This window comes from Coffea eugenioides, chromosome 4 (genome assembly GCF_003713205.1).
Source record: "Coffea eugenioides isolate CCC68of chromosome 4, Ceug_1.0, whole genome shotgun sequence".
NCBI lineage: Eukaryota > Viridiplantae > Streptophyta > Magnoliopsida > Gentianales > Rubiaceae > Coffea > Coffea eugenioides.
This window is the reverse complement of record NC_040038.1, coordinates 39788300-39801613: the sequence shown is the minus strand read 5'-3', so window position 1 is coordinate 39801613 and position 13314 is coordinate 39788300. Positions and strand designations below refer to the sequence as shown.

Sequence of the window (13314 nt, the reverse complement as noted above, 5' to 3'; positions counted from 1 at the left end):
TCTAAATCAGAAGTAAACGGCCAGATGCTGAGGAACGTTTTTCCACAGGGTATATTACTAATTCGAGTATCCTAAAATACGAGTCGAGTCTTTGAAGCTTGTACCAACCAACTAGCTCCTTCAGTTTATCAATGACTTAACCAAATTCCATCTATTTCTTTTATTTCTGAAGACCATCAGAAGCTAATTGTCCAGTGCCATTAATAGCCCTAATTGCTCAACTGCAGGTGAAAAAACAATTGAATTGTAAATACCAAGCTAAGGCAGCTGAGTTCTCCATCCCAAGGACGATACAAGATTAGAACCCTATGAATAGAGCAAAAGAAAGATCTCGTAATCGATGATCAAAATAAATCTGATTAATGACACTGATAAATATGTGTTATGACAGTATTACATTTTACAATTACATAACAATCAAAGATATGCAGAAAACAGGACCAACAAGGTCAATCGACCCAACACACAACTACCAAAAACCAGCATGGCAGATTCTATTTAAGATTTTCCACACATGACTTTCCAAACCAAAGTGTGAGAAGTGAACGGGTTTCCCAAAGAAGAGCTGGCAAGCTAATGAGCGAGCTTAAAGTAAAGAATCAAAATTATTGCAATGACTAGAGCTGCAATAATGGAGCCGATGATCCATTTGTTTCTGCTCATCCTTCTTGACATGTTAGTCAGTATCTTCTTGCTCCTACTGATGTTGTCATCCACTCCATGCAGCTGCAAAAGAAGACAATTAGTCAATTGTTTTGTCTCAAAAATAAGAGACACAATGTCAGCTTAGCTCATATTTCAAAGCAATTAAATGGTTTACATGTACTCCTTATTCCCAGAAGAGCATACAAAGTCAACTTATTTCACCAAAAATTTCATTACCTAGTAACACAGGTCCATAATAACTGGCGTAACGTTTTACGTTCAAATAGAAGAAAAAGAAAAGAAAATCATGAAGCTGCACACCAGTAAAAAACTTACATCATTACTTTTAATATGATTAAAGGAATCATACCGTATTATGGGCATGCAGGAGAGACTGACGTTGTTGATGTAAATCCTGAAGGATCGAAACTCCAAGATCTTCAGTTTCTAACATCACTTTCCGACTTTCCCTAATCCTGTCACTGGACTTGTTTAATCTCTCAGTTGACATCATCAACCTCCCTCTTTGATCAGCAGCTACCTAACATCACGTTTCAGTATTCCATCATGTAACAGTCTCAAGAAACAATTAACACCCAAAGAAGTATCACCAAATTATGTGTGCTAGTAGCATTCGCACATCCTTTGACATGTAGAAACAGGGAAATCATACACCCCTTCTATTTTCTTGTACATCCTTTTAACTAATGGGGTTTGGGGAGCTAAAAAGGCTGTGTAAATAAATATCATTTCAAAAAATATTGGTATAATTTGGTAAAGCACATTCTGCAGCTTGTTTAAATTGTCTATAAATGCTAATTTCTGAACTGGAACAATTACAAAGTTCCAAGAATAAACACATGATGCAGATACAGATTACAGAAAGTCCTAAGAGAACAAAAACAACTTTTCCAACTAGAACTGGTAGATATGAGATCAAAGTTGGAGAATCTAAGACCTGGATAATTCTGTCATGTTCCTCTCACTTCTCACTATTCTATTTCTTCTTACAGTGCCTGGTTTTACAATAATTACTGGGTTTGGTTATTCTGTACCTTACCGTAGCCCGCTAAACTAGCCAAGAAATGATATTATAGACCATATTTGCACTTGGAGGAGATGTAATTATTATTTCTTTTTGGCAAACAATAGCAGCATAGGAGTCCTGAGACAGCTTCAGATCGAAAAACATTTGGTGAAGGCATAAACTGCCACCATTTATGCTAATTGTAATGGGCACTAAAATTCATTACTTCTGTAGCATTTAGGCTTCAATACCTAGTAACCCCTGATACACTCGCTAGAAAAGAAGGTTCAAAACAAGATGTCTATCCAAATGCATATTATACAAACAACACACAGACAACTCATGTCAAAATTTATCCTGTCCAACCGTAGACAAGCAGGGTGAAAGAAGAGTGAAGTAGTACAACTTATACAATACATATACAGTGACTACTATTATACAGCAAAAGCTTATCAAATAATATGTCGATTGAATACAAAGGTGATAACATTATATAGATGAAGAAGCCTATACCTTCGAGAAGAAATCATGAAATGTTTGTCAACTCGAAACAAGAGGCAAACGCTTCAACATATTGGACAATTTGTGTAACGAGTCAACAGAATAGGACTCAAATGATTTGTAATAAAAGATTGGAGGATACCATCATTGCGTCAGCCATGCCTGATTCTAGTAGTTCATCTCTTGCAGCTTGATTAGAATTAGCTGATGAGATTCTTTTTACTTCAGTCTTCAAATTATTCAGATCCGTTTTATACTCTCTTAACTTAGCAAGAAGTGAAGCCTTGACACTTGGCGGCAAACTTCGAGCCTCAAGGTCCATTTTACGAATCTGCAACATTAAAAAAGCAGCCATAGTCATCTTAAATCCTATACTGGGAAAAAAAAAGGAAGAAGTAGTTCCATCCAACTGAAGATACTATTACGTTACCAAAGTATCAGCATCATCCAATCCTGCTTTTACTTCAGATATTTTCTGTTTTTTCTGCTCTGCATATATTCAAAACAAGATCACAAAGGAAATCCCTATCAAGGAGGGGGGAAAACTTTGACTTGACATTTGTAAGCAGTGGAGACATTTACACAAATCACTCATAGATCACATTTCTTTAGTTTGTAAATGGACCAGGTTTTGAAACATTGACTCCATTTATCTCCATCCAACGCAACAACAACAAAAGTTGCATCAATTGCAACTGAATTTGGGGCAATTTTTCCGATCCTCTGGCACATATTCAACTCAATTCGACCTGAATTCTGCCTCAACTTTTGCAATTTGCATCAATTTCAACTGTATTTGGAGCAATTTTTTAAATCCCCCAGGCACAAATTTAATTCAATTCAACATCAATTGACTTGATTCTAACTTAATCTCCCTCAACTTTTGCAATATTGGATCAATATTAACCTAATTCGTTACAATATCCCAATAAGCATGATTTTCAAAATGTTTAGTTCAAATTGAGCTAAGATTAGCAATTATTCAAACAAAACAAGCAGAGATTGATGCAATTTCAAAATAATTGGGATACTACATAATTACCACAACATTAAAGTCTCCAACATAAATGAACCCCAGCTTCAGCAGTAAATTCCTCGCAAACATACAAAATAATTAACAAAAACATCGTGAAAAGGGGGAAATTTTCTGACCTCCATCGAGGATAGTGGCAGTAGTGCATTTTTTGGATAAATTAGCCGAAAGCTCACAGTATTGCCTTTCGTATCCATCAAAAACCTGACTCATTTTCTCGTCCTCTTCCCCAAGTAATTACCTTCAACGTTAACCACCAAATTCAATCAATTTCTCAAATCAGAACCGAAATTTCTCCACAAAATTGTTCAAATATCATGCAAAATTTACATTAGAAACAAAAACTGCAAAAAGAAAAATGTAAATCAAAGGGAATCGAGATTCAAATAGTAATTGAGAGTTGAGACGAATGGATCATTACCTTGGAAGTGATGGTGGATCTGCTGATCAGATCGAAAGAGAGAAAGATGAGAATTTTGGTTTCTGATTGATCAAACAAATCACAAGTCAAAAAACGATTGGGCCTTTTGGGAATAAAGGGAAAGTTAAAGGCTAGAAAAGTTCTATTGCCACTCCCCGACAACTATTATTCAGGCAATACCAAATACTGTCCCTTTCGCTCAATCTACTCTTTTTGGCCAATATGAATTTGTGTTGTTTTGGCTTTTTCTTTCATGCAAATTTGTGTTGATTTATTGACTTTTTTCATGATTACTGCACATAAACGAATGTATTAATTGCATTTACTTCCTTGAGGTTTAACTAAATTACCAATCAAATTTTGAACTTTGACCAAATAGCAGTTTAACCCTTTGATAGTGCAAAAATTTGGCAAAAATTCACTTACCGTCTCAAGGAATTAGAGCAAATATAAGTAAAAAAGTAACTCTAGAGCCCTAAAATGCCCTAATAAAGCCTATGCCTTTTTTTGCGGACACGATAAATTTTATTTTACATCACTCTTACTCTATACTAAGGGGAAGGAATGGATCCAAAAAAGTCAACGAAAAATTTAAAGGGGACTGAACTGCCTACAAATTAGAGCCTATATGTTAGAACACAAAATGAAGCAATTTTAGAGCCCCAGAATGCCCTCATAAAGCCCATGTGTCATCACTGGCTTTTCTGAAAGTAATAATCAATCACTTTTTCTTCTTTTTTTTTTCTCTTGGAATATAACAAAAAAATGGACTTACAAAACAAAGAAAAGATTTTGACAATTTTTTAGATAGACAATTGCAAGCTAAGAAAAGAAAAAATTACTATATATTAAGAGAATAATTTAATCAAGAATTGGTCAGGAGAGGATGATGTTATTGTTGAGCCGAAGGAACTGGTTGGTAATCATGATTTTCAACAGAGTTCAAACAATATCGGGGATGCAAATTTCTTTTTATTTTTTGGGCTGTAATGGCAACAATTTAACTAACTTCTACTCTATTGGTAATCATCATGATTTTCAAAAAAGTTCAAACAACACAAGGGGTGCAATTTTTTTTCTTTTTTGATTTGTAATGACAACTATTTAACCTATTCCTACTCTATAAGGTGAACGGGGAATTTAAAGAAGTTTGTATAGGGGTAAGATTTGAATTTCGAATCTAATGTATAGAAGAACTTTTAAAGATGCTCTTTTTTATTATTGGACCAAGGCCCGAGGATTATGCATGGGGTGCAATTGCTAACGCCTTTTTAGTTGGGCAGCTGGTTGAACCTAATGTTATCACGGCAATCGCGAAAGAGCAGGAAGGTAAGGGACCTGAAAAAAAAATAATCAAAGCGTGAAGGTGGTCAAATAAAAAGGTCACATGGAGGATGACAGTCGTGGAGTTGAAAACATCCGAGGATGGGAAAGTCAACTCAAAAGTAAATGAATCTACAAAATGATGAAGTGGAAGTAGAAGGAAAAATATCAACACGTCTCATCAAATAAATTTTTTTGTCATTTACTTTAAATATTAATTTTACGTCCTTTACGAGTTTAATTTAGCACAATTTGGCTCATTTGGCTCATTTGGCTCTCCAACCTAAATTTTCAATCATTTTTTGGTTTGAAATCATCATATGACTCATATGCAATCATTTTTATATACAAAAAATTCAAAACCATATTTTTAATGGCAAAAGTGAATATGGATTGAATTAGATCCCCTTTTTTGTGAAAAAAAAATGAATGTGGTTCGAGTTAAATCCTAATTTTTTAGAGGCAGAAATAAATATGGATAGGGTCACTTGCTTAACTAAAATGGGATCTAATTATTTTGCCCCTAAAAAATGATCATGTGTAGATCACTTAATGAATTCAAAGTAAAAAGTAGCTGAAAATTTAGATTGAGACTAAAATTTACTAACTTGATTTTATAAAGGACGAAAAGTTACTATTTTAAAAGTAAATGATGAAAAAATTTATTTGACAAAATGTATTGAACGTTTTGAATGATTTTCCTGAAGTAAAATGATAAGAAGAAACACCAAAGTCAGTTGCATTTGAAGAGTTAAAGACGTAGGAAGTTAGATCCTCAAGATTAAAAAAAAAAAAGAAGTCTTACAATCTTTTAAAAAATTTCACAAAACTTTTGAGTTGAAAATGAATAAAAACATCTTACGTAAATAATAGTACAAGTTGCTCGCAAGGCAAAAAAAAAGACGAGAACAATGCAGACGACTAGTTTATTCTAATTATTTTCAAGAAATTCAAAAGGAGAAAGACGATTCACATATTAATAAAATGATGCAAACGCGGCAGGATACCAAACCGAATACTGTAATACTTTCGTGTTACCATCACTATAGTGGACGTTAAGTTATAATGCTAAAATTTTAGTATATAATATTTGTTTTTCAATAGAGTTGGAGGTAAGACTTAAATCCCCCTTCTACTTTCTTGCAAACTAGTTAGTATATTCTAACTTTAAAAAAATAACTATCTTGTGACGTCCCACTTCTCCCTAAGACGAACCAAAGGGTATCCGCGGGACGCCTGCCCAACTCTCGTCAGGACTCGATACAATCCACAATTCAAGACTAGGAATACTTCAAATAACTTCAATACATAACTAAAGTACTCCAAATATCTCACACTTACAATTATGCAGCTTTCAAGCTTAAATACAACCCAACGGAAAAAGGATACAATAGCCATCCGTTATAATATAATTTAAAGTTTTCAAAAGAAAACAATCTAGTACTACTCACGAGCACCCTTGGTCTCGAACCCTGTAAAAGAAAACCACAACGTGGGATGAGCTACACAGCCCAGTGAGGTTCCAAGACACTCTAACAGTTCAAATAAATCAAGTAAGTTGGGCATATCATATGCATGGTTCAAGGTTACATAATGGCATGTTATCATGAGGTGATAATCATTGTACGGGTAATTTGAGACATTTATCATGCTATGAGACATTTATCATGAGACAGTCATCATGGTTCAAGACATTGGCATGTATAGTTCACGAGTGATTGGAGCTTATTACAGATGCGAGTAATTAAACATGTTACAGGTATGGAGCATTAACATGAAACAGGTATCATGATATGAGTACATTGGATAAGTAACAGGTATGGAGCATATCACAGGCATAGCTTAGGATTTCATGTTGGCATTTTAGCATGAAACAATTATCATGATACAAGGTAAACATATACTGTAGGATACGGTGTTGTAGTGGAATTCTGTCGGTCATCTGCACCTTATGACTTCCAGATCCCCTCGGTTTGACTGGTCATCACCTTATTCCTCCAGTGGTAATACTCGAGTATACCGAAACGGGGTCCCAAGGTTCCAACCTACCCGACCGAGCCCAGTCCTGGCTCGAGTAGGTTAGTAACCATGAGCAAGGCCCAGTTCAGCTTATAACTTACAACATGCACAAGTAATCAAGTAATTCGGCAAAAGGTAAAATTTATCATTTGAGTAGGTCGAGTGAGGTAAAGTACACACTCGCCTAACAATGATGGACAGTTTCATATAACATGCGATTCATGATAATCAAGTAATCAAGTGGATACTTAGCACGTAAGCACGTAAGCAATACAAGTTGATTTCATGGGAGCATGTAATTCACGGATATCACATATTCATGTAAATTAGAAATCGAGTAAACAGATAATCAAGTAATCAGGTAGTCATGTGATTTGATAAACGGTTCACGGTTGACGAGTAACGGTTGAGTAGTGACGGTTAATTGACAGGCATGTGTCATATTAATAGGCCATCATTGGCCGTTATCCCAATTTTACCATGTGAGAGTCGAGGAGATTCACTCCAACGACGTATGCAACCATAGCATACCAAGTCATGTTATTTGAGCATTTCCAAGCATGAGTTATTCATCTCAAAAGAGAATGAGTGCGATAAAATACACACTCGATTCCATTTTTCAAAACCGAGTAGGCTAAGCAAGCAATCTAGCAAGTTAAGCATGTATCGAGTTCATATGGTCATTTGATATGGTTAATCATTTAACCAATTCATTTAGATATGCAATGCAAGTATACATTCCTTAAATAGGCATGAGTATGGTAAATACTTAACACTTAATACTTAACACTTAATAATCATGAAATAAACATGTCTTAGACTTATTCAATTACGTATCACTATATGGAACACTCACCTAGTCAAAACAAGTGAGTAGTTCTCAAACAAGTGTTTTAGGTATCCGCTCCGAATTCCTCTTGGAGATTCCCTCGAGTGCCTGAGCAAACAATAATCAAGTACCACTCAATATCACTACGAATCTCTAATTATCGAGGAAGATTGTACGCTAGTGCAATCTAAGGAAATCTTATGCAAATGAACCTCAATTACTCGTAAATCGAGATTCAAGTGGAGTTTCTTAAAGTAAATGAGCAAGCGAGTTTTCATTTTGAAAATCAAGTATAAAATGTTCAAGTAATATCGAAGGAATAAGGAGTATTTGAAAACTCCCTTCCCTTGGAATTCGGAAAATTTTCAGGTTTGATATGATACTTTGAAAAATCGTATCTCACATTCTACATGTCAAAAATTGGAAAAATTGGTACCATTGGAAATCCCTTTGAAAGTACTAAAAGTTCTCAGAAGATACTTTTCCACGAATGTAAGTGAAAGGCACTCAAATTTTGGCTCAAAGTTGGTAACTTGAATTACCAAGACAGATTTAAGTTGATTTTTGGCCAACTTTGGAAATTCGGCAAAATTCACTTGTTTTGAACTAACATTTAAAATTTGGAAATCAATTAGTGTTGCAATCCAAGAGTATAACAAAACAAGCAGAACGAGAAATGGAGTTTCGAGCACCAAGATATAGTAGCTCCAAGTTGCTGAAAAAGTTAAGACTGTTGGGCTATTTTCCAGGTTTGAAGACTAGATTCGAAGTATCATTTGGTCATCGAGTTAGCATTGGAAATACATCAAACTTGGTACACTAAATCTTCCATGTGTGAACAACATTTCTACCAAGTTTCATACAAAAACTCTCACGGTAAGGCAGTCATTAAAACAACCAAAGTTTATGAAGAGTTGCAAGGCAAAACTACCTTCTCACTTTTATTTTGTTTACAAACTTTTTGTACCGTGAAATCAGTTCCAAATCTCTCCATTATTGAAACCAAGAGTTCATAACATCCACTGAGCAATTTAAAGACCATTGACATACAAATTTTTGAAATAAAACTCTCCAAATCAGATTTAACCATTTGGCTAAGAGAAAACGAAAAGTTTTCCAGATTCGATGAGCGAATTTTGTGACATCATTTGCATATCAAAATGGATTTAGAATATTACCAAATTTTGCACAATTAAACCTCCATATGAGGATTACTCTTCTATCAAATTTTATTTGAAAATTCACACGGGAAGGTAGTTAACTAAACCATCAAAGTTCAAGAAATTTCCCAAGGTAAAACTGTCTTCTAGCTCTTCTTTCCTTTTTAAACATTTTGTCCAAAGCAACCAACCCAAATCTGGTTTATTTGTGAAATAAAGTCCAAGGAACATCTAATATAAAGTTTGGTAGATGTTGGACATCAAAGTTTCCAAAACAACAAGTCCCAAATCATTGTTAGTTACAAATCTGTCCAAGTGAAAAATTCTATCACTATAGAGTTTCAAACTTTGGCCACAACTCACTCAATTCAACTTGGAATTGGACGTGGTTGATGGCGTTGGAAAGCTCTCTCATAAAGCTGAATTTTCCCAGAAGAAACCATTTTCAAATTCTATCCACAAACAGCTCGTTTTTGAGCATCAAGAAGTAATTTCTGTCCTGTCTCCTGGAGAGCAATGAAACAGGGTAGTGATTTTCAAACGAATGGTGTGGCTCACTCGAGTGGAACTAGGTCGTATATTTTATACCAATGGAAAGTTGGGAATGTCTAATTTCCAGTACCACAAACGGTACTTAATTTCGACATCAGAGCAAAGAGTTATGGCTGATACAAAATGACTGCCTGGGCAATACGGGATTCATTTTTCAGTTTTGCTAACTTTGGAAATCAACTCATTTGACCAACCAAACCTCAATATTTTTCAATGAAATTTTATACACCAACTATACAACATATAAACATCATATACCAACCATTAAACCCTCAAAATTCTGCAGAAAAGGGTACGATCAAAGCAGGGGCAAAATCGGAACTTTTTACTCCATGCACTCCTTGAAATTCATACTAATAATACACCATTAATCTACCATTTTGAGCACTAAACCAACATTAAATTCATCATCAATCATCACATCAGCCATCAAGACAAGGGTAGGAGTTCATAGAGCCCACATTCCAAATTTTCCAACAATAACAACCACCCATATGAATACAAGAGTTTAAAGGTGTTAATCAACCTCCATAAAACAAGATTTCGGTAGTTGATCGTTACCTACTTGTGTGGTGAACAAAGTTAGAATTTTTGGCCTTCCTTAGCACAAGAAAAACCGTGAATAACAGCTCCTTTTCTTAGCTCAATGGGATCTCTAAATGTTTAATTAAGTGTAGTTCGAATTTGGAGTGAATTGGAAGAGGTATGATGAAGAATTGATGAAGGAATTTGGTAAAGTAAACTTGGTCCTTTTCTATCTTGATGTTGCACAGCTGGAATGGAAGCAATTGAGGTAAGTATATGGAGGTTTTAATCTAGTGTGATGCTCCCATGTGAAACTAAAATGTGTGGCTCTCATTGATTCAAAGGTCAACTCTTTTTCCCGCGTTTCGTGCTCGATTCCTCTCGAGTTTATTTCACTAGTGCACTAAACCTCTAATGTACTTATATTCATATAAATATTATTCACTCTCAATTGTCCTAAAATAAGGGTCTAAAGTTTCTAAATTTAAATCGCGCGTGTGAAAACGCGTATCTCCAACTTAAGCGCGATAACGCGAAACTTTCGAGAAATTCTTATAACGACAGTACTAATAACTATCACTTGAGTATTTAAACATTAAAATACCTAATTTAGGTTCATTGTACATGTCTCCAATATTCCAAACTTATTGTACCCTCAATCAGTCAAAATGTCCAAAGACGTGTTCACTATTTTCACTAAACGAGCTTTCGAAAATTAATTTTTGAAACAAGTCACTTTAAAAATATAATGAAACTATATTTCCATGTAATTAGGTCTCAAGAGCTTAGAAAATAATATTTGGGGTAAAAGGCCAAATAAATAATTAAATAAGTTAGAAATAGGAGATTAAATAAGTAAATTTTGCGAGTCCTCACAACCTCCCCTCCTTAAAAGAATTTCGTTCTCGAAATTCATACCTTCTGTAATCTCAGACAACTCTGAACCGTGTGGTGTGTTCATGTCATGCGTTCTTTCAAATGCCACTGATCGGTTTCTCCTTCTATTGACTTGTCGAGGGACAGTTCCATTTCCTTGTTGAGCAGTAGTTTCTCGTGGATATTTCCTTGGACGGTCATGAACTTTGTGGTTGGTACTCCCACACCCCATACACTTTCGTCCCTTTAACCAACAGTTTTCTTCAGTGTGATTCGTCCTTCCACAATATCCACAAGTCGGACGAGGTGTTGTGACCTGACTTGCTTGCGAGGTTTTCTTTGATCGTGTCTGTCCTACTGAAGTCCCTCACGACATAGTTCCTTTCTGTTCCTTTATCATGAGTGGTGCAGGAAATAACAGTCCTACTCCATCCACTTCTTTTCTAACTTTGAGTGGTGGTACATTTTCTTCTAGTGTACTGTCAGATGCATCTCTTTTTCTTGCTTGAAAAGCTCTTAGTTGAGATTTTGTGCTTTCTACCCTTTGCGCTTTTTCGAGAGCGTCACTAAATGTTTCAACCTGTGCTGCGGCAAGGGTATCTCGGATTTCTAAATCTAATCCTTGGATAAACCGTTTTATTCTCTTCCGTTCAATAACCACCAATTCTGGGGCATATGTAGATAATTTCGTAAAACGTGTTTCATACTCAGCTACGCTTAAAGTTCCTTGACGAAGTTTTATAAAATCATCTTCTCTCTTTTCTTGGACAAGTGGAGGAAGAAATTTCTCATTAAATTCACGTTCAAAGTTTATCCAAGTTCTTAGGGTTTGATCCCTTTTCCACTTGTTTCTTAAAACATTCCACCATGCTCGAACTGCTCCTTCAAGTTGAAATACAGCAAAGGTGACTTGTCTCTCCTCTGTGTAATCCAAGACATCGAATATATTTCTTATATTCTCTAACCAATTCTCAGCCACCTCTGGATCAGGTCCTCCAGAAAACTTGGGCGGGAAAAATTTCTGAAACCGCTCTAAAGCTCGATTCTCCCCTATTTCTTGGTTTTCCCGTTGGTTTCCTTGTCCAACACCTTGACCTTATTGAGCTACTAAGAGCTCTAGAATATCCGTCATGCGAGTTAAAACTTGTTCCATTTGGTCATTTCCTCTCCCAGCACTTAGCTCGGCATTTTGGTCAATATCAGATCCATTATCTACTCTTTCATTTCGGGGTTGTTTAGGTTGACGTCCCTTTCGTTGTCCTCTAGTTTTCATGTTCACAGCTAGTCTATACACATATGTATAAACCTCACACTAAACCATAGTCGAACTACACACATATGCCAGTAACAACCTTTAAAGGAAAAGAAATCACATATACAAATATCATTATCACTATGCAAGTAAACACAAACTAGAGTTCATTAAATCATAACACAAATTATGATCAAGTAAAGTTCATGCCAAGTCAAAGTCAATAACAAAAATAAACAAGTGATTATCACAAGTACATTCATCTCCAAGGCGCAAACTCTTAAGTTCTACTCCCATTGTCTCACTATGAAAGATCACAAGTAGAGATTCACTAGATTAATTGGAACTAGACGATTCTCGTACATTAACATGCTCGATTTCAATCCCAACACAAGGATCTTTTGGGTTACGATATTTTCCATCTTCCACTTTTAATTATTGTACCATCTTAACCAAACAATTAGTGGTTTCCTGTAACCATTCCCATGAAATATCAATTCATTCCTATTCCCCACAAATGGAGATATCAAGTTCTTAGGGTTGCTTTCCACTCTCAAGTACTCTGGTACAAGAATCTGAAATAAGATAATTCACAACTCGAACCGGCCGGTCCCAAGAGTAAATCACCACATTCGAGATTTCTACCCAACATACATATCAAATTCCCTCTAAATATCAAGATAAAGGTTTTACAACCTATAACATTCATGATTCACACCTTACATTTCTAGAAGGACACTTAAGCATTTATTCAATCACATAGTAAGTACCATAACACCACTTGGCCCTATCTTACTCCTTTGTAGAGACCACGTGAAGTGGCTCTAAATTTCATCGCTACAAGCAATCATTTAATTTTTAAACCAGTCCCATAGTCCGGTATCCTAAACATTTAAGCGTAGAATACACTATAAAGATTTGAAACCTAAACTCTGATACCAACTGTGACGCCCCCACTTCTCCCTAAGGCGAACCAAAGGGTATCCGCGGGACGCCTGCCCAACTCTCGCCAGGACTCGGTATAATCCATAAATCAAGACTAGAAATACTTCAAATAACTTCAATACATAACTAAAGTACTCCAAATATCTCACACTTACAATTATGCAGCTTTCAAACTTAAATACAACCCAAAAGAAGAGGATACAATA

The 13314-nt window shown here is 35.5% G+C and overlaps 1 protein-coding gene across 1 annotated transcript; it reads right to left on the bottom strand.

Annotated features, from left to right (window-relative positions):
* Positions 1-313: 313 nt before the first annotated feature.
* On the bottom strand, positions 314-3801 carry LOC113768738 (vesicle transport v-SNARE 11-like). The gene is made up of 6 exons (XM_027313200.1): positions 3628-3801; positions 3326-3447; positions 2604-2662; positions 2316-2504; positions 1016-1186; positions 314-726 (listed from the first exon to the last, which is right to left on the bottom strand). Exons 2-6 carry the CDS (start codon positions 3417-3419, stop codon positions 574-576), a joined length of 666 nt encoding a protein of 221 aa, XP_027169001.1. The 5' UTR covers positions 3420-3447; positions 3628-3801; the 3' UTR covers positions 314-573.
* Between the last annotated feature and the right edge of the window lie 9513 nt (positions 3802-13314).